Here is a 21,429-nt window from a genome sequence, read left to right as displayed (position 1 = left end):
ATAAATTGGGAAACTGAGGCTTTACATAAATTACCTGAGGTCCCACAGTTTTTAAGTGGCTGCTGGTTCAAAACCAGGATGTTTTGTTGTCACCTCCTACACACTTCAATTCTAGCATCAAGTAAGAAAAAGTAAACACATGGCAACAGTTGAAATGAAAAGTTTAAGTCTTTTATTGACCGGGGGCTTTCCTAATTTCAACTCTTTTTGCTTGGAAATGCTTGGAGATAAATTCTTTAACATTTACACATTTTAAGTACATTGAAAAGTTTAAGTCTTTTATTGACCGGGGGCTTTCCTAATTTCAACTCTTTTTGCCTTGGTTAAAGTTTAAAATAAATAGTAAAAACTATTTTGCATACAAGGACATGATCTAAATGCTTGGAAAAAGAGAAAAACTACTCTATCTCCAATGATTACTTATGTGATCCTAAATGGAGTCGGGCTGCTGACCTGGTCTGAGATGCTGCTATTAATTAACCCCTGACTGGTCTGTTCAGTGGCTGGGTTTTTATTTTGTTGGGAGAGAAGATTAACCTTTAGAATAGTTATCTTAAATTCAAACCACAAGAATGACCATCCAATTGATACTAATAGTTCAAGTCTCTAAACTATAAACTGGCCATTGAAGATAAATTCTTTAACATTTACACATTTTAAGTACATTCAAATTCACAAAATGAGTTTCTTCAATAACAATTACATTAAACCTCGAGTGTATTAAGTTTTATTTATTACTCACATACCTGCATTGCTATATTTTTTTTTTGGGGGGGGGGGGGGACTTTGAATAAGTCAATAAATAGCTTCATAAGAAAATGTCACGAGAATCTTTGGAACAGTGATGACCACGTCCTATGATGTACAAAAATCTACACATAATTTATGGCCTGATATAAGCATATGTTTTTATCCTAGAGAAATCATCACACACATGTACCAATAGACACACACAAGAAATGTTAGTGGCAGTATCATTTGGAATAGCACCTTAAATGTCCAATAAGAAAATGGGTACGTCAATTGTGATATGATCATCCAGTGGAATACTAAGTAACAGTAAAAATGAATGAACTAGAGCAGTGATGGGCAACCTTTTGAGCTTGGTGTGTCAAACTTCGCCAAAAAACTGAGCATAACTTGGGTAGTGTGTCACTTTGAGGAAAAAAACATTATTTCGCAAATATTTCATCCTCAGGAGCAGCAAGTGTTTCATCCTCGGCATGCGGCCGCCTCAGCGGCTGCGTGTCATCAGAAATGGCTACGCGTGTCATCAGAAATGGCTACGCGTGTCATCAGAAATGGCTAAGCGTGTCAGTGCTGACACGTGTGTCATAGGTTTGCCATCACTGAACTAGAGCCATATTTATTACCAAGAACAAAGCTCACAAAAGGTTCAACTAAAAAAGCAAGTTGCAAGTGATTATCTTAAATATAATATCAATTAGTACTAAAACATGCTTGTTTACAGACATGTAACAAATGCAATAAAAATACAAAATAATACAGAGTAATAGCAAACACCAAATACCAAATTCATGACAGCTTTGGAGTGGGAAGGGGAAAAATAAGGTGAGTCAAGTTGAAGCCATGGGTATTTCCCTCCTCACATATTTTTGCCATGTTTTATTTCTTAAGACCAGTGGTAGGCACCTGAATGGTACTGTCTTTATAACTTTGTGTGACTGAAATTCAAAAAGATAATCAAATATAGAATTAAGTACACAAAGGCTAATGATGTTTTGAATAGTCAAGCTAACGATTACGTGAATCTGAAAATGTGATGCTATCCCCAAAGCTGGTAACTCTAATGATACAAGACCCCAAACCTTGTACTATTAGGCTGAATCATATGAAACTGCTGGGATTGTTGTAGGTCAAAAGTCAAATATTAACAATTTAGGTCAAACTAAAACAGACAGTCCTCGGGTTATGTCGGACTTGAGGTACGTCGTTTCTTGGTTATGTCGCCATCTCACATTTATTTATAAAAAAAAGTTCTGTCATTTATACGTATGTACATATGTGCTTTATGTTTTTTATTATCTATTTACCACAAGTAAAGGTCAGGAATTGTTATCTTTCTTTTAAATTTTTTTTACTGTTTCACTTCATTACTGCTGTGTATGTGCTCCATGTGAGTGACGTAGGTGCTTATGTAGGTGGGTTCTGACTTACGGCGAAGATTGCGTTACGTCACACCATAGGAACAGATCTCCGACGTAACCCGAGGACCTACTGTATTAAAATTCTCTAAATGAAAAGCAAAAAGAAAGGTAATTGTTCATGTTTTTCTCAAGCATTTACAATAAAGTGGTCTACTTAATGGCAAACTAAGAAAACAGAGAAGGCCAAAACCGGTTTGGCTCAGTGGATAGAACATTGGCCTGCAGACTGAAAGAAAACAGAGAAATACTAGTAAAACTGAAGTAGAATGAACCATTTAATTATCAATGGATGAAAAATGAAGATAAACTACCCAGTACACAGAACAAATTATAAAACTTAGGAACACATATTGCAGAAAATGTCAAACTACTCTCCTTTGATATAATGTATTACTACTTAACTCTTTTTAAAGTACTTATACATATTAATAAGTCCTTAAAAGACCCTTGTTATGCAAAGCAAGTATTTGACATCCAGAAGAGAAACAGCTTGTCTAAGGTCAAATAGGCAGTTAGCAGTCAAAACAGTTAAAATTAAGTCCAGGTCCTGCTCTGCTCCAAAATTAGTCAAAATAAATTAATTAGAAGCTCAACAACAAGAGATTTTTATTTGCTTCCACCAAAAAGTATGAAAGGAAGAATTAAGGACAATGATCTGTGGAGTTTTGTCTTTTTTATTTCCTAACAATTTAAATATAAAAAGTTCTGAACTAAAACCCATTATTTGTGTAATACAAAACTCGTTTCCCATAAACATTTTAGGTAGTGATTAAGTTACTAGATTCGCTCATAAAAGCCAAAGCAATTCATAATTTAAATAGAAAATTATCTTTCTATAACATGAAAGAAAATACACTACATAAAGTCTGTCAACAGCTTTCTCCTCCTTTCTTAAACTTAAGTGCTAGTACTTTTAGGGGGGAAAAAAGGCTTAAATGAGAATATTGAAAGAGTTTTGAGAACCATATTGAAGGAAACTTGGAGGCACCTGTGCAAGGTTTCAAAAGTAATAGCAATGGGTTTTTTAGTGAATAAATATCACTCTTAAGAATCATCACAGAACCAAGATGAATAATGCAAGACAGGAAAGAAATTTTTCCGAGATAATAGAGGCAGAAACTGTGAGAAAAGGATTAGAAAAGACAAATATGAAAACTACAGAGAGGAAATAACGGGGGCACTTCACACCAAGAGGTGGAAGAAACAGTGCAGCGCTATATAGGAACAGCCCCACAGGGCAAGTATGAACAGGCCCCTCCCCCAAGCTGCAAGGCTGCTGTGCAGCTAAGTGAGGAAAACCATTGAGAAGTGGGGATGGGATAAGAAAGTATTAGGTCATCTGGGTGGTTTTTACAATTAATGTCTTATATATTGTCATGTTTGCTTCCTCCTGATTTAGTTGAATGACATGTTACCCAAATCTCCTTTATAGTCAGTTATAAATGGCACCCTGGATGCCTCTGGTTAGCCTGCACACCTCAGCAGGGCCCACTATGAGAAACACAGCTGCCAGGACACATGCACATTACATTATTAGAGAAGGGGAAGGGGAGGGAGACCAACCTGCCTCCGCATTCAGCTCCTCTAGAAGCCCGCAGGTCCTCCAGGTAGCTCCTGAGTCCTGGCCTCCTACAGAATTACTGTGCTCTTGAACTACTGCAGCCGCCAATAAAGTGTCCACATTTACCACTTCTGGGTCAGAGCTGGTGTCAGACATATCATAATAAGCTATAACTGGAGGTCCATCTAGGGAGGAAAGAAAATGTATACTTGTATCTAACTTGTGGGGTGAAAATACTTCTGAAACTAAGAGCCCTCTAAATGCCAGTTGCCTTTATTTTATTACTCTAGCTAATCAGAAAAGCTAATATTTACATCTAATATTTTGTACATGATGTGAAGTGAAAAAGATAACCCAAGCTTACAAAGATAAGGGACACATTAGGGAAGGAGGAAAAGGTGTGTTATGAAGAACAGAAGACAAGACTATACTGAACAATGTTACACTGAACTGACATCATACTCTTAAAGAGCAAAAGATTAAGAAAAAAGACTCCACAGAGTAAGTGAAACTGATTTTTAAAGGAAAAAACAGATGCAAACTATTAAAACTCAATTTATATTTTTAAGAGAATGAATCTAGTTCTCTTAGTAGCTAATACTAAAACTCCCCAGTAGAGTCAAAGAAAATCAAATATGTATTTTTCTACTCTCTAAAGAAATAAGATTAACTAACACTAAGAGCTCTACCTGACTGACTTATTTCCAAGCAAGCCCTTTAAAATATCAGGGATGTTATACATTTTACAACATTCTACAAAAAGACAACACAAAATCCATTTTCAGAATTTTGCTTTGGATGTCTTGTGAGGGATATTTATATTTTCTTTTCTCCGAGAAAGACAAGCAATTCACACCCCAAGGAAATGATATGCAATCTTACGAGTTATTTCAGAGGAAGATATTAAAGTTCTTACGGGAAAAATAAGAGATCCCTTCTACCTCCAAATCACCCTAACTAGCTAAAAAAAAGCAGCTCAGTTACAAAGTAATTACACTTCAGCAATTCATGCTAAAATAACTCAATATTCATGCTTGTATAATAGATGCATGCTTTAAAATGCTAAAGTTACCCTTTTTCTAACATAACAGCAAAAAGCTTTCAATCAAGAATGAAACACATCCCTTTCTACTACCTCCAATTTAGAAGCAGAAATAACAGAATGCTCATTCTCCCAACAACTATCTATGAAGTGCAGGCAAATAATTTATTTTCATAAAGATTTTTTAATATCATCCAACAAATTAACATTAAATACACCTATTTTATGAGACTCTTGATTATAAGAAATACATATGCCAATGAATCATTTAACTAAAACACAATGAAAGATTACTGTTTTAATACAAAAATCCATTGTGTAAACTGTCACTGAACAAAACACAGAACACACTTCGGTATTTATCCCTTAAAACTAAGTTCCTAAACCATTGGTTTACATAGCAACATTAATAAAACAACAATAACACATGACCAAACATAAATGCAAATGAGTTAAGTGTCACTGTAAAAGGAACAGACATGTCACAATATGAAATTCTGACGATCGTTAACAGTTTGTTCACTACTTAAAAATAATTTCTAATTCTCCCAAAAGGGTAAATTAAGTTCATAAAATTCAAGTGTGGCCTCAGTATCAGTTGGCAATGGATTTTAGTTCAAATAGCAAAAAAGTTGTCTCATGTTTGAGGTTTTTCTTTTCTAATAAATAAAAGTGGTATCATTTATGGAGTTCTCGTCAGAGTTCAAAATGATTATGGAATAAAGATACTATGTAATGTCCAAATACTTGAGTGCAAAAGATATGAAGGTCAAGTACAATAATGACTATTTGACCAAATGTTCTATTTTTAAAAGGGCTTTATTTTTAAGTGTTTTGTGTTGACAAAAAAATAGTTATTTATATTAAAATTTATATCACTAATACCAATCAGAGCCACTTGCCCCACATCCCCCACCACAATCACCAAATTGAGGCAACAGGTCAACAGTCAAGTCAAAATTGTACCACTCCTACATGTATAATCATGCAAAAAAAGTATTAAGTATATATGTACATGCAGAGTGATATCACCTACCCAAGGAAATAACTTGTCTGAAAGTCTTCATCAGTAGGAAATACAAGCATAAACTTGTTATCTGGCTTCATTCTTGCATCTTCCACATTTCCAAACAGCACACCTTATAGCTTAGCTTAAATTTAGTATTCATCACAAACAAAGACAGTAATATTTTCATATTTTAATTGCACTTAACAGTTAAAACAAATGATTATCACTTTCATTTTTCTCATTTCCAGGATATTCAAATGATGACAAGTCAATACTATACAAACTTCAAAAAAGTAAAGGAATAGTTGCCTTTGAGACTTTGTCTTTCAACAGAAAACCACAATTAAGAATCCTGTGTTCTGCCCTAGCTGGCTTGGCTCAGCGGATAGAGAGCTGGCCTTCGAACTGAAGGGTCCCAGGTGTGATTCTGGTCAAGGGCACATGTCCAGGTTGTGGGCTCCATCCCCAGTGGGGGACTTGCAGGAGACAGCCGATCCATGATTCTCTCTCATCATGGATGTTTCTATCTCTCTCTCCCTCTTCCTTCCTCTCTGAAATCAATAAAAATATATTAAAAAAAAAAAAAAGAATCCTGTGTTCCAAGGTCATCTTACACTTATCAATAGCAAATTATGATTAACTAAGAGATGTTTGATGCACTTAGCAGCAGGGTTTAGACTTTAAAGCACTAAATGAATATTAGTTAATTGATGGTGACAATTTGTAATATTCTTTTAAAAAATGACTCTTGCTGCACAGAATTAAGGAACAGGTAAGATCCTATAGTGAAATCATTTGCCTTTTAAAAGAAGATATCTCTTGAACAAACAAATCAAAGCACCGAGAAGCTAGGAAAACTCAGCCACTAATATCAGAAGCAGTGATCTCTACTTCCAATGTGATGCTTGTCAATTCATTACAGGATGGAATAAACATGGAGATGCTGTCCTTCCCCTCACTTGATTACTGCTCTATGCTATTAAAACAACAGTACTGCTACTAAAATTTTGACTTTCAGAAACATCGAAATAGTCACTTCAACATGGAAACATTTCCCAATTTCAAGTTATCATTAATGTAAGTACATTCCATGTTATTCAGACTCCACATTCTCCTATCTGCTAACTCTGTCACAATCTGAAAACAAAAATTTACAATAATGAACTCACTAGTTTTTCTACAATCATTAAAAGCATCTCTCTATAAGAGTAAATTTAACACCATCAGTTAAGAATTATTTGGTCTGTGGTTAATCCAAGTCCTATTTTTCTTACTTTTAGTTTGAAATTCTGCTGCTCGTTAACAATTACAAGGCAAGAAAAATTAAAGTCTGAGCAATCCACTGGCTACTTGTTTTATTTAAGAACATCAACTCATCCATTTTATGCTAGAAATAGGTTTGCACCCTCTTGCTGACCTCCTAGCCTATAAATAGGTTCTAACTTTTCAAATACCAAAATGCAGATTTATCTGTGTCATCACACATTCCTAACACAGTGAGATTTACCCTATTATGACCTTAAACCTCCTTTACTATTATCATCAAATATTTAATTTTATGAATTAGTTTTCTTTCAAAATGTTCTCTTCTTAATCTCATGGAAACAATTTGAATCACAAAAACAAAGCAAAATAAAACCTAATATCCTTTATTATATTTATCCCTGACAACCCCCCCTTTTCAAATTTAACAATCAAAAGCATAAATTTAAAACTATACAAGGTAATTACATAATTTACCACTCATTTTACAGATAAGAAATTTGAATCCTAGTGAGGTGGAAACAGAAGAGATTACAGTTCTTGTCAAGGGAACGAGGAATATACAAGATGAGAATGGGAGCAGCACAGAAGTAACACCCAGATTTTTGGCAGCGAACACATAGGTTGAAGTCCTGCCTACTACTTCCTAGCTATATGATTCAGTTTCTTCACAGGGTTATGGTGAGGGTTAAAGAAGATAGAACACAGAACGAGATAGGAGTTCAAAATAAGAGTTCAAATTTGGTCTGTTGCCCCACCTTTCCATTATAATTAGCACTTGCTCTACTTCATTATCTGTTTGCTTATCTTTGCATGTACTCTGCTATCCAAGGCATTCATGAAAGAAAGCTTTGAGAAAAACTGCACTGCATGGGCTGGTGCCTTATAGACTAGAGGCCCAATGCATGAAATTCATGCATGGGTAGGGTCCCTAGGCCTGGCTGACGATCAGAGCCGATCTGTAGGGTAACCGGTGGGGCGGTTGGGGGCCCCTGCTGACACCCACCTTGGCTGGTCTGGCGCCACCCGCTCGCTGGCCTGGCCCCCCACCGCCACCACCAGTCGCCTCCCTTGGCATCGCCCCCCCCCCCACCATCATCCCGCCACTGCCGCTAGTCGCCTCCCTCTTCGGGGTGACTGGGGGGCCCCCCCTGGCACCCGCCTTGGCTAACCTGGGGCCTGTGTGAAGCTCCTGTGTTGAGTGTCTGCCCCGTCGTGGTCAGGGCACGTCATAGTGACTGGTCATTCCACTGTTCAGTCAATTTGCCTATTAGGTTTTTATCATATAGGATTAACCCAACTTGTTAAGAAAATGCTTTGCTGGAATTAATGAGATCATCACAAATGTGACTTTCCTATTTTTATTTGTTTCAAGTGAAATGTCAGCTTGGATGTATTCATATAAAAGTGTTTCAAAACCAAATACAACTTAATTTGGATTATTTCATATTTAGCACCATCCTTGCCTACACAGCCCTTGTACTAACATGAGTGTTGTCAGTCTCCCAGTATGAAGTTTAATTAGTTCTAGGAAACAGGACTTGCTCTAGTATCCCTGAGGTACTTGAAAATGTCACTCTTCCCCCCTCTCTTGATTGCTAAGTCTTAGGCCCAAGGAAAGGTGGGATAATGAACCAATACATGGCTTCCCCCTTCAACTCCCATTTCTATGGCTACAGTAACATACAATAAAACCCAGAGAAAATTCTCTCTCTCCTCCCAACTACAGCCAACCTCCCAAAACCCCTTACTGGGAGAGGAAAAATCTATCTTGTTGCTACTAAAGGACCCCATATAGGCTCTGCACCCAGTCACTAAAGGGCCTGGGCACAGTACCATTCTCTACAACATCAAGAGAAGGGGAAGGGGGTAGAAATCACACTCAGCCTCAATCCAGATACTGAGATTTTTAGAAGTTACAACTGGCCCTAGCTGGTTTGGCACAGTGGATAGAGCATCGGCCTATGGACTGAAGGGTCCCGGGTTCGATTCCAGTCAAGGGCACATGCCCGGGTTGTAGGCTCAATCCCCAGTGGGGGGGGGGCGTGCAGGAGGCAGCCAATCAATGATTCTCTCTCATCATTGATGTTTCTCTCTCTTTCTCCTTCTCCCTTCCTCTCTGAAATCAATAAAAATATATATTTTGTTTAAATGCACTTAAAAAAAAAAGGTTATATCTGAAAGAGGAGTTCTCAGCAGAAGAGCCTCAAGAGTTGCAGAAGGGAATTTGCATTTTAGGAAAACTTATCCAAGAAAAAACAGCTTTTTCATTACACACCAAAATATTCACCAACATGAAAATTTGTATTTTCAGATGAGAAAAAATATGGGAATATTTATGCTGTATTTTCACTATCAATCAAAAAATAAAATATACATAGAACAATTTGAAACAATAGAAAGCTGTTATTTTTAGAGTATCTCTTAGAAAAGATGAATAATTTATCAACCAGAAGAGACAAAAATCTGTATGGAAAAGCACCTCTGTAGAAAATATAGCTTTAAATACAAAAAACTGCACTGTGTATATTTTCTTCAGAGTAACATCATAAAGTGATTTTAGTAAAAAGAAAAATGTCAAAAACATAGGGCTAAATGGAAATGAAATAGAGCAATGTGCACTGAAATTTTATTTGGGAACTAAGTCATTTTTTTCAAATAAAACAATCAATGTCTGTTTTGTGCATTTCCCATTATACTAACCTCAATTACTAAAAATTTAGATACAAAATTTCTAAGGCAGAATATAAAATTTTAAGGATTATGTCTGTCCTTATATCATCCTGGTAAATGACAGGTCATTCTGTCCACTCAAGAAAAGTTACCTATGATACTGATGAAGAGTTAATTTTGGAAGAATTAAAGAAAAGGTAAAAGCAAATATTTCAGATTATCATGGTAGTTAGAGAGTTCATCACAAGAAAGAAAAACAATTTAAATTTAACCCTTCACCACTAACTACATACGTGGGAAAACCGAATCAAGAGGTTATTCAAAAGATAACTCAGGCTTTAGCCGGTTTGGCTTAGTGAATAGAACATCAGTCTGTGGACTGAAGGGTCCTGAGTTCGATTCTGGTCAGGACATATGCCTGGATTGCGGATTCAATTCCCAGTAGGGGGCATGCAGAAGTCAGATCAATGATTCTCTCTCATCACTGATGTTTTAATCTCTCTCTCCCTCTCCCTTCCTCTCTGAAATCAATAAAAATATATTTTTAAAAAAGTAACTAAGGTAACTTGTCCTGATAATCAAGAGAACCTATATAAACACAAGAAAGCCCTAGCCGGTTTGGCTCAGTGGATCAAGCGCCCGCCTGTGCCCAGGTTGCAGGCTCAATCCCCAGTAGGGGGTGTGTAGGAGGCAGCTGATCAATGACACTCTTTCATCATTGATGTTTTTCTCTCCCTCTCCCTTCCTCTTTGAAATAAAATATATATATATATATATATACATACACACACACACACACACACACACACACACACACACACACACACATACATATACATATATATATATATTTAAAAAATAAAATAAATGGCATTCTTAAAAAACACACACACACAAGAAAACGGCACTGGAAGAGGTCACCATCTTTCAATATCTTTCTATTTCAGGGACAGATCAATGACCTGCTGTTTTGAGGATTCAGATTTATAGAGAACAAAACTAAAATATTCACACCTATATCTACATACATGAAAAACATAAAAATTAGGCATGATTTTAATCACATCCAAATGTCTGATGTATCCTGCTAAAGATTCATCCATTCAGCTTTTTAACTACTACACAAAGTAGTCTAAATTTTATTTTCCAAATATTATTCAATTTTTCATAGCATAACCTATAGGGTATTAAAGGTCAAGATTCTTTTCCTTTATATGTTAACAATGGTATTGTTATTTCCTTTATCAATATACCAGTTACAAAAATAACCTGAAAATTATCCCCAAAACATATAAAATCTATTATTAGTTATACTAACTACAAACTAATACCATTCATTTCATTATGGAAAAAAGCAGGTCTCTTATTCAGGAACACCTAATCTGAATTAACTCATAGGGAATTACTAAAATAACAACACTGCCCTCAATAGAGTAACAAGGAACGCTTCCTTTTTAAATTTTTATTTATCTAGGTTAGCTGTTACACTTCGGATACACAATTAAATAAAAGCTATAAAGGAAGTGCAGTAAAATAAAAATCACAGTAATGTGATAACACTCTTCCCAAATTTTAAGATTATAATATGAATAAGACTTTGTTGCCAAAGAATACACTTTCTCCTAGATTATTATTCCTTCATTTTTTAGGATGTATTTTTATTCTGTGCTGTGGTACTTTAATATAATATAAAAAGATCAACTCAAGCTTGGCCACTGTGGCTCAGTGGTTGAGCACCGAACCATGAACCGAGAGGTCAATGGTTCAATGCTCGGTCAGGGCACATGCTCGGGTTGCAGGCTCAATCCCCTGTGGGAAAGCGCAGGAGGCAGCCAAATGATCTTTCTCTCTCATCAATGTTACTCTCTCTCTATCCCTCTCCCTTCCTCTCTCTAAAAAAAAAAGACCAACTCAATACTAAACTAAAATTTGTTTTCAATTCCCACTAACTTTCCTAAACTTCAGAGGAATTAAAAACAAAAAATTTAAAAATACACATAGAAACTTGAAAGTTATGCTGTTTAAAATTCATATTACCCATATAACTTTTCTAGACATTTAAAACATAAATTTCTTATCTATACAATGACTGAGGGCATATGTGCCATTTTTGGAGAGAATTTTAAGAATATTTCTTTTTTTTAAGAAGAGTATTTATTTGAGAACAATTTTTATGTAACAAATTTAACAATACATTAATTTTAATAAATTTGCTGAAATTTTTTTGGTAGTTTTCTGCCATGTGGCATTCCACAAAATATTTTTCATTATGCCCTCACTGTACCACTTAAATAATACAAACAGAGAGAAGGAAATCAATATAAGCTCAACAACTATAATAGGTACAATCACTTAAAAGGTCTGTAGGATAACTTGCCTATAATTTGTTATTCTAAACAAATAAGCACAGCACAAAGCCTGTACACCATCTTTCCTATACCAATTTTCATGTAACTGTAACATTAGGTAAACTCAGTTGATATTAAAAATGAAAATTATCAGTAATATCAATTTTGGATGCTTTGTTTACTCAACAAAAGGATCCCTATAGCATTTTTTTCATTAACAATCAGATTCAAATGATTTCGTTTCTAATATTATGGCTTGCATACAAATTTATGTAATAAATCTTATGTAAATTGAGATATACCTATGTTCAGAGTTCTTTGCTGTTAAATCTACATACCAGTAGGGAATGACAAAAGCAATGAAGCAAAATAAATTCTTCTATATTCTTTTACTCAGTCTGCTAGTGAAACAAACAAGAGGTCCAAAACCCTTCATTGACAATTTTAAAAGAAAAAGGTAAAATGGTGGTTTTCCCCCTCAATTTAATCACCCTAATTAGGTTTATATGTGGGCAACACTTTTTTTAACATACAATTAAGAAGCTATGAATGGATATTATTATATTAATGACCTGAATCCATTAAAACTCATGTAGATTATTGCATAGTTATCTGTCTCTAGCAGTCTGTCAACTATAATGTTAATAAAAATACAAAATTAATTATAGAATTCTGAAGGAGATCCACACACACACCCTTGAGACTAGGCTCATACTCTGAATTGATAACAAAAAACCAGGCTATTCTCTTGGAGCCCCAAAATGACACTATCCTTTATTCTACTTCTAAGTGGAAAAGTAGCAAAAAACCCACTTCATGCAAAATATTAAATCTTAAGATTTTAGTCTCACTGTTGTATTCTAAATTAAAATTTTATTTGGGTTTTTATTACACTCAATTTTAATAATACACACATATATGCATCAATATAATTAAGAGAATTATTATTATACTAGAGGCCCGGTGCATGAATTCATGCATGGGTTGGGTCCAGCCAGCCTGTCCCAAAGGGGGCAGATTGGGCCAGGCCAGCAGGGGAGAGAAGATGTGGGGGGGCCCGATGGAGGTGAGGCCAGCCAGGGGAAGGGGCTGCAGCCAGGGGGAGGGGCCGCGGGTGGTTGGCTGGCCAGCCCCATCCCCTATCAGGGTGGGGGGCAATTGGGGGCTGGGCTGGGGGGGGAGGTTGGGGGGGGCCAATCGGGGCCCCAATTGGAGTGTGCATCATAGCGACCAGTCATTCTGGTCATTCCAGTCACTTGGCTTTTTTTTTTTTTTTTTTTTGTGTGTGTGTGTGTGTGTGTGTGTGTGGATGGATGGATGGATGGATGGATGGATGGATGGATAGATAGATAGATAGATAGATAGATAGATAGATAGATAGATAGATAGATAGATAGATAGATAATAGATAGCTCAACCAGATCATTCTAATCTGCTAGTTAAAATTTTTTTTTCCTGTCACCATTTGTCCCATTTATATCCTCTCCCACTTCCACCCATCTCCTCCCTAAATTCTCTTAAAATGATTAGATATCTATTGCCCTAGAACACCAAATTAGTATGAACTAGGCAGAAAGCAGCCTGCAGACAGATTATCAGAAAACACATTTACCTTTGGTGAGGGAATAATGCCTTCTTTTAAAACACCTACTAAATTCTATAAGCACTTATTACAGAAATAAAATAATTCAGATGTGGGATTTTATTCTTAAAAAGACAGCATTTCAATCATGTCTAGATTAATATTATAGGTTGAAAGAAGTTTCTTTCCAGCATTAACCCTGTGTAAGACTACAAAAGAGTTCAAAGAGGATATACTCCTTATCTGCTTAAAGTTCCAGAAAAATTAAGGGAATTCAAGGGAAATTAAGGGAAGACCACTAGGTACTTCTAAAACACCACCTACATAAAAATGCCACCACACAAAGCAAAAGTAATTCCCACTGCTTAGTATTAATACTTATAATCTTAAGAACAAAGACTTTGCCTAAGTGAAAGAGAATTCAATAACCCTCAAAAGCAGTCATGTTAAAAAAAAATAGTATTAAAACTACTTCAAATACTTGATGCTTATTTAAATGTCCACAATACAGAAACAATTTTTTTTGAAAGAGGAATTTTCAAATTGTGCAATCTGGAAAAGGTGTAATCATTTTAAAGCACAACTCATAAAAACATTTTTTTCAAAAGAATACTTAAGACAGCAACACCTCAAGGCTCTGAGAAACTAAAAATCAAGATAAAATTTATACACATGCTTCTGCTATATTATTCTTATGGTTAAATTCTCCAAACCACCAACTATCAAATTGTACTTTAAAATTAACTTTAATATTTTGTCATATATTCTATGAATTAAATCAATGTATTCTGGTATTCTAATTCTTTTTACAAAAACTTCTTTCCACAAAATCTTTATCCAAAATTATTAATATTCAACACCTCCTAAATATTCAAAATGTTTTTCCTACCTTGAATATCAATTATTAAAACCTATGTTTGAACCCTTGTGTACTGTTGGTGGGAATGTAAATTGGTACAGCCACTATGGAAAAAAGTATGGAGGTTCCTCAAAAAATTAAAAACAGAACTACTGTCCCTAGCTGGTTTGGCTCAGTGAACAGAGCGCCAACCTGAGGACTGAAGGGTCCTGGGTTCGATTCCGGTTGCAGGCTTGATCCGAGCCCTAGTCAGGGCGGGTGTGGGAATAACCAATCAATGTGTCTCTCTCTCTCATATCAATGTGTCTCTCTCTGTGTCTCTCCTTTCTTTCCACTCTCTCTAAAAATCAATGAAAAATATCCTCCTGTGAGGATTAACAACAACAACAAAACACACACACACACACAAAAAGATGATAAAAAAAAAAAAAGCCAGAATTACCATATGATCTAGCAATTCCACTTCTGGGTACAGGTCCAAATAAAATGAACACTAACTGGAAAAGATATATGCACCCCATGTTCACTGCATTATTTATAACTAGAGGCCTGGTGTACAAAATTCTTGCATCTGGGGGGCGGGGGGCCCTCAGCCTGGCCTGCACCCTCTCGCAGTCTGGGAGCCCGCAGGGAGTGGGCCTAAGCTGTAAGTCAGACATCCTTAACACTGCCGCGAAGGCGCCACTGCGCTCAAGAGCCTTGAGCCCGGCTTCTGGCTGAGCGGAGCTCCCACAGGGGGAACGCACTGACCACCGGGGGAAGCTCCTGCATTGAGCGTCAACCCCTGATGGTCAGTGCACGTCATAGCAACCAGTCATTCTGCCTTTCGGTCAATTTGCGTATTGGCCTTTTATTATATAGGGTAGCCAAGACAAGGAAATAACTAAAGTGACCCTGGATAAATGAAATTTTTCATATATATATATATGTGTGTGTGTGTGTGTATATATATATATATATATATATATATATACACACACACACACACACACACACACATATACATACATATATACACACACACACACACACACACATATGTATAAATAAAATATGAAGTATTATTCAGCCATAAACAAGAGTGAATTCTTGCCATTTGCAACAACATAGATGAACCTTGAGGGCATTAGGCTAAGACAGACAAAGGCAAACACCTTATGATCTCATTTACACAGTAAACCCTGGATTTTGTAGACCTCAATTCAATGGACTTCGGATTTAAATGTGAAAATTAACACCCTATTAATTTTTTAATGCTTTTAACCAAGATTTGCTCACAATTACATTAACAGGTTATCTTTTTGTTATTAATTCACTTATTTTTAACAAATTTTAGCAAATAGGCCATATTAAAAAAAAACACTACAGTAATTTTGCTAACATAAACATTACATATCTACAACTATAGTCTAAATACTTAAATCCAAGAGTCATTATAAATCTGACAGTCATTATATAAATCTGACAGTCATTATACAATGACTAGTCTTTTTCATCAATTCATACATATTCTTAAATGAAAACTGAGCACATTAGCAAGCCTTTGCCAAAGTTAACTCCCAATTCTCAAACACTAAGTTCTAAAAAGGAAACACCAAATCACAGTTATTTTTCAGTCAAAATTAGAAAAAGAAAAAAAAATGGGCTCGGTCTATTACATTTTACAAGTTGCAAATATTTGGAAATAGAACTGAATTAAAAAAAATGGTAACAGTTTTTCTGAGTAAAGTTACAGATAAATTATTAAACTAAAGGTCTTGACTGTTTATATAAGAAACTCCAAATATACTACCTATTCTTCCGCTTATAAACATAAAATTAAATTTTTTCCAAAGTTGCAACTTCATTAAATTTTAAAATAACTTTTTCATATTGAGAAATGACTGTTATAAATCTGAAGGGAAAGACTAATAAAATTTTGTTATAAGTAAATTCAGTAGAAAGCAGTTTTTAAAAAAACAATTAGTGTTAATTTAGCAAAATTATATATTCTTATTGAAAAATTTCATCCTAATTTAGCTGTTTCTCACAATATTCTTTCCAATATAGAAATTGTCTGGAACCCTCCCTGGATGATGTCTGCCAAGGCTCCTAAGGCACTGAACTTTAAATTAAAGCTCAAGATAAAAATGCACCTATGTAGCAGTGGAAAATACTGTTTTTCTCATGTATGACACCAAACACCAGTCTAAATCTGCTTTCCTTATAGTATCTTGCATAATAGGTACAGGGTATATATTTGCTCAAAAATTAATTCATTCTTCTTCATTAAAGACTAGGAGCAAACTAGTTCATTAAGTGGTATCTGGAAGAATGACATAAAAATGCTCATCCTACCTAATAATAGACAAATAATCCTACCTAATAATAGACAAATACCTAATAATAGACAAATATGCAAATTGACCATACCTCCGACATGCCCACAAGCCACGCCCACCATCCAATCAGAGCGAGTATGCAAATTAACCCAAACCAAGATGGCTACAGCCACAGAGAGCAAGGTTTCCTAGGTAATAGAGGAAGCCAAGCTTTCCGCCTGCCCTTGCCAGGCCTAAGCCTCCACTCAAGCTACAAAGTTTCAATTATAGCAAGTAAACAAATTCAAACAAATGGCAGCTGGATGGAGCTTGAGAGAGCAGGCCAGGGTTGCCGCCGGCAACAGGGGAAGCAAAGCTTTCCTCACACCCTGGCCGGGCCCACCCGCTTAAGGCAACAAAGTTTCAATTATAACCCCAACACAAATGGCTGCCGGCCTCAGAGGGAGCCCCAGGCTTGGCTCTGCTCCAGGCTACAAAGTTTCAATTGTAGAAGGAAAATAAATTCCAGATACCAGGGCCTCCGCTTGGGTTGCCAGGGGGCGTGGCGGGCCTGCAAACCACCACAGGCCCCTCGCTCAGGCCGCCCCACGCCCCAAGGGAACCCCCACCTGATCCGGGATGCCCTTCAGGGCAAACCAGCTGGCCCCCACCCCTGTACCAGGCCTCTATCCTATCTAATAAAAGAGTAATATGCAGATTGATCATCACTGCAACACACAATATAGCTGCCCCCATGTGGACACAAGATGGCCACCACAAGATGTCCAGCAGGAGAGGGCAGTTGGGAGGCACCCGGCCTGCAAGGGAGGGCAGTTGAGAAGGACCAGGCCTGTAAGGGAGGGCAGTTGGAGGTGATCAACCCTGCAGGAGAGGGCAGTTAGGGGTGACCAGGCCAGCAGAGGAGGGAAGTTGGGGGCAAACAGGCTGGCAGCAGAGTGGTTAGGGGGTGATCAGGCTGGCAGGCAGAAGTGGTTAGGGGCAATCAGGAAGGCAGGCAGGCAAGCAGTTGGGAGCCAGCAGTCCTGGATTATGAGAGGGATGTCCCATTTTTTAAAAAATATATTTTATTGATTTTTTACAGAGAGGAAGAGAGAGGGATAGAGTTAGAAACATCGATGAGAGAGAAACATCGATCAGCTGCCTCTTGCACACCCCCTACTGGGGATGTGCCCGCAACCAAGGTACATGCCCTTGACCGGAATTGAACCTGGGACCCTTGAGTCCGCAGGCCGATGCTCTAGCCACTGAGCCAAACCGGTTTCGGCGAGGGGTCCCATATTGGAGAGGGTACAGGCTGGGCTGAGGGACAACCCCCCTCCGTGCACAAATTTCGTGCACCGGGCCTCTAGTCTATAATAATAAAAGCCGTAAGTGAGCATCGCAACCAAATGGACAACCAAACAGGCTGCGTGGGGCGACCAGGCCAGCAGGGGGGTTAGTGAAGGGCAACCAAATGACCAAACAGCAGGCTGCGTGGGGCAACCAAACCGGCGGGGGGGTGAGGGGGGGGGCATTGAGGGGCGACCAGGCCAGCAGAGGGGGGCAGTGAGGGGCGATCAGGCAGGCAGTCAGGTGAGCAGTTAGGAGCCAGTGGTCCCGGATTGTGAGAGGGATGTCCGACTGCCGGATTAGGCAAGATCCGGCAGTTGGACATCCCCTGAGGGGTCCCGGATTGGAGAGGGTGCAGGCTGGGCTGAGGGGACCCCCCCCCCCCACCGTTGCCCCCATGCACGAATTTCGTGTACCGGGCCTCTAGTATAGTATATCCATTCATAAGCTCTGGTATGGAATTAATTACATGATTCCCCCCATTGGAATCAGAAGCAAGTCAGCAGTGTTTGTAGGAAATAAATGCTAAAAGAAATTAAATACTTACCTATTTGGATTCACTAAGATTCCCCATTTTACTTATTTATATTTTGGGCATGAAAAGGCATAAAATAAGGATCATTACTATTATTGTATAAATATGGTTCTACGTTCCAACCACATGTAACTCAAGCTAAAATTTGTCAAGACTACTGTCTTTTGAATATCTAATTTTTTAAAAAGAAACGGTTTACTATAACTTTTAAAACATCATCAAAAGAAACTTACAATGGGCAAAAGCATATTCTTTCTTACATAATCCAAAAAACATAGTTAACACAATTAATTTTGTGATAGATTCAAGGGTTCTGAAATATTCCCATTTTCAGCAAAGTTAACTGAAAAACTGTTACAAGTCTTTGGGAATATACTGCCAACATTTGGGCAGTCACGTAAGAATTAAAGGGCTGCTGTGGCAGTTCTTGGGAACCAGGCACCTGCATGTAAGCACCTGACGGGGTAATGCTTTGGCCAACTAGCTGCATTTTTCAGTTCCCTGGATTCCAGTAGTGGCTTGTTCTCTTCGTCAGTGTCAAGATGAGTTAACTTTTCCATCCACACGCGGAACTTCTCCTCTGTCTGCCTCTGCATCTTGGAAAAACAACTCATGGCCTCTTCTAGGACACTGCCTATGCGGTTCCTAACACACACAGCACCCCTGTCAAGCAATCCTGGAATTTCCCTGGGTGCTCCTTCAGATCCCCAAGCACGACTGATGTCAGCTTTAAAGACATTGAGGCCATTTGATAAAACATCATTAATTCAGAAATCTGCATTTTTATTAAGACATGCTTATTCAGGAAAATAGCATAAGCATTTCTAAGAGCGGCCATATAGAGCATTGCTAAGCAGCACTTAAATTAACCAAACAAAAGTAATTCCAAGAAAAATAAAATATCAACATAACACTACCATTCTTCATAGCTTCGATGTATCTGCTTGGGAACACATATTCGGTAACTATACAACTGTTAATCTATAACTGATTTTCAACCCTTTGCTAATAAACAAATAACAACTAGGAGTGTTTAACAAATACCAAAACCTAGGGGGGCTCCAAGGCATTGTAGATTTGTTTTGTTGTTTTGCTTTAAGCGCCCCCGCTGATTTAAATGTACAACTTTGGTTGAGAACCACTGTATCCTTGAATATTTTATTGCTTTGACTTTAAAATTCTAAAAGTCATTTTGGCAGCTGACCCATAATAAATCAGTATACAATAATTCTCAGCTGTGAGTTTTATCAAATGCTCCTTTTAGGTTTTAAAAATTCTTTATGGAGCCCTGGCCGGTTTTGCTCAGTGGATAGAGCATCGGGCTGGGGATAGAAGGGTCCTGAGTTCGATTCCAATAAAGGGCCCATGCCGGGCTTGTGGGCTTGATCCCCAGTGGGGGGCGTGCAGGAGGCAGCCCAATCAATGATTCTCTCTCATCATTGATGTTTCTATCTCTCCCTCTCTCTTCCTCTCTGAAATAAATAAAAGTATACATATTTTTTTAATTCCTTATGGAAAACCACATAAAAAATATACACAATCCATGTATATTTCTGAGTCAGCTTTTTACAAACTCTAGTCTTTGCAATGTGTTACAAAGTTTGTCTCAAAAAAATAGTTTTGTGGTTAAGTTTGGGGTATGCTACAAATCATCTCCCCCTCTGGAGAGCACATTAATGGCTGATTTGTCTTGCAGTAAAGAAACCTGTTTGGCCCAGCCAGTGTGGCTCAGGGGTTGAGCGTTGACCTATGAACCAGGAGGTCATGTTCAATTCTCAGTCAAGGCATGCCTGGGTTGCGGGCTCAATTCCCAGTGTGGGGCATGCAGGAGGCAGCCGATAAATGATTCTCTCTAATCACTGATGTTTCTCTCTCTCTCTCCCCCGCCCCCTCCCTTTCTCTCTGAAATCAATAAAAATATATGAAAGAAAAAAAAAGAAACCTGACCCAACACTTCCCAATGTACGCATAGTGTAGGCAGAACAGTAGTTTCATAGGATTTCAGTTTAGGATATGTTCCTCTACATATACTGTTTTATCTTGAACTAGGCCAGATCATCTTTGATTTGGGTCTCTTAAAAAAAACACCTAATTATACTGAACTCTTCATTTCTTCAGGGAGCTATTAAAAATTTTCATCTCCTCAGACCATTTGACTACACTATCTAAAGTGGCTTTTGCGACCTTTCCTAGTCCATCTTTATCTCTTCTATCCTGCTTTATTACTAACTAGAGGCCCGGTGCATGACATTCGTTCACTGGGGGGAGGGGTGATCCCTCAGCCCAGACTGCATCCTCTCGCAGTCCGGGACCACTCGTGGGATGTCCGCCTGTGCGGAGTGGGTATAAGCCAGCAACTGGACATCGCCAAGGGGTCCTTAGCGCTCCCGCCACCACTGGTGCTCCCTCTGTGAGAGCGCCGCTAAGCCAAAAGCCAGGCTCGCTGCTCCTTAGCACTGCTGCAGAGGCGGGAGAGGCTCCTGCTGCTGCGCTTGCCAGCTGTGAGCCAGGCTTCTGGCTGAGCAGAGCTCCCACAGGGGGAGTGCACTGACCACCTGGGGCAGGCTCCTACATTGAGCGTCTGCCCTCTGGTGGTCAGTGTGTGTCATAGCGACCAGTTGTTCCGCCGTTTGGTCAATTTGCATATTAGCCTTTTATTATATAGGAGGATAGGATAGTATATATTCCTACCTGATAGCATGATAGCTCATTTATTGTTTTTTTTCCTCAAAAAAAAAA

At 37.9% G+C, this 21,429-nt stretch overlaps 1 protein-coding gene across 3 annotated transcripts in view; it reads right to left on the bottom strand.

The window, feature by feature from the left end:
- The window catches only part of ARK2N (arkadia (RNF111) N-terminal like PKA signaling regulator 2N), a 67,980-nt gene that overhangs the window by 15,199 nt on the left and 31,352 nt on the right, over nt 1-21,429 (bottom strand). For 2 of the 3 annotated variants that reach the window (XM_028135968.2, XM_028135982.2), the window contains exon 3: nt 3,732-3,914. The exons of the other annotated variant lie outside the window; for it this stretch is intronic. In XM_028135968.2, the coding sequence (XP_027991769.2) occupies nt 3,732-3,914 (183 nt within the window). The remainder of the gene's footprint in view (nt 1-3,731; nt 3,915-21,429) is intronic. 3 annotated transcript variants of the gene reach the window in all.

Source organism: Eptesicus fuscus, chromosome 12, assembly GCF_027574615.1.
Source record: "Eptesicus fuscus isolate TK198812 chromosome 12, DD_ASM_mEF_20220401, whole genome shotgun sequence".
NCBI classification, from domain to species: domain Eukaryota; kingdom Metazoa; phylum Chordata; class Mammalia; order Chiroptera; family Vespertilionidae; genus Eptesicus; species Eptesicus fuscus.
Note: the sequence above shows the minus strand (reverse complement) of the source record. Positions and strands in the feature narration are given on the sequence as shown.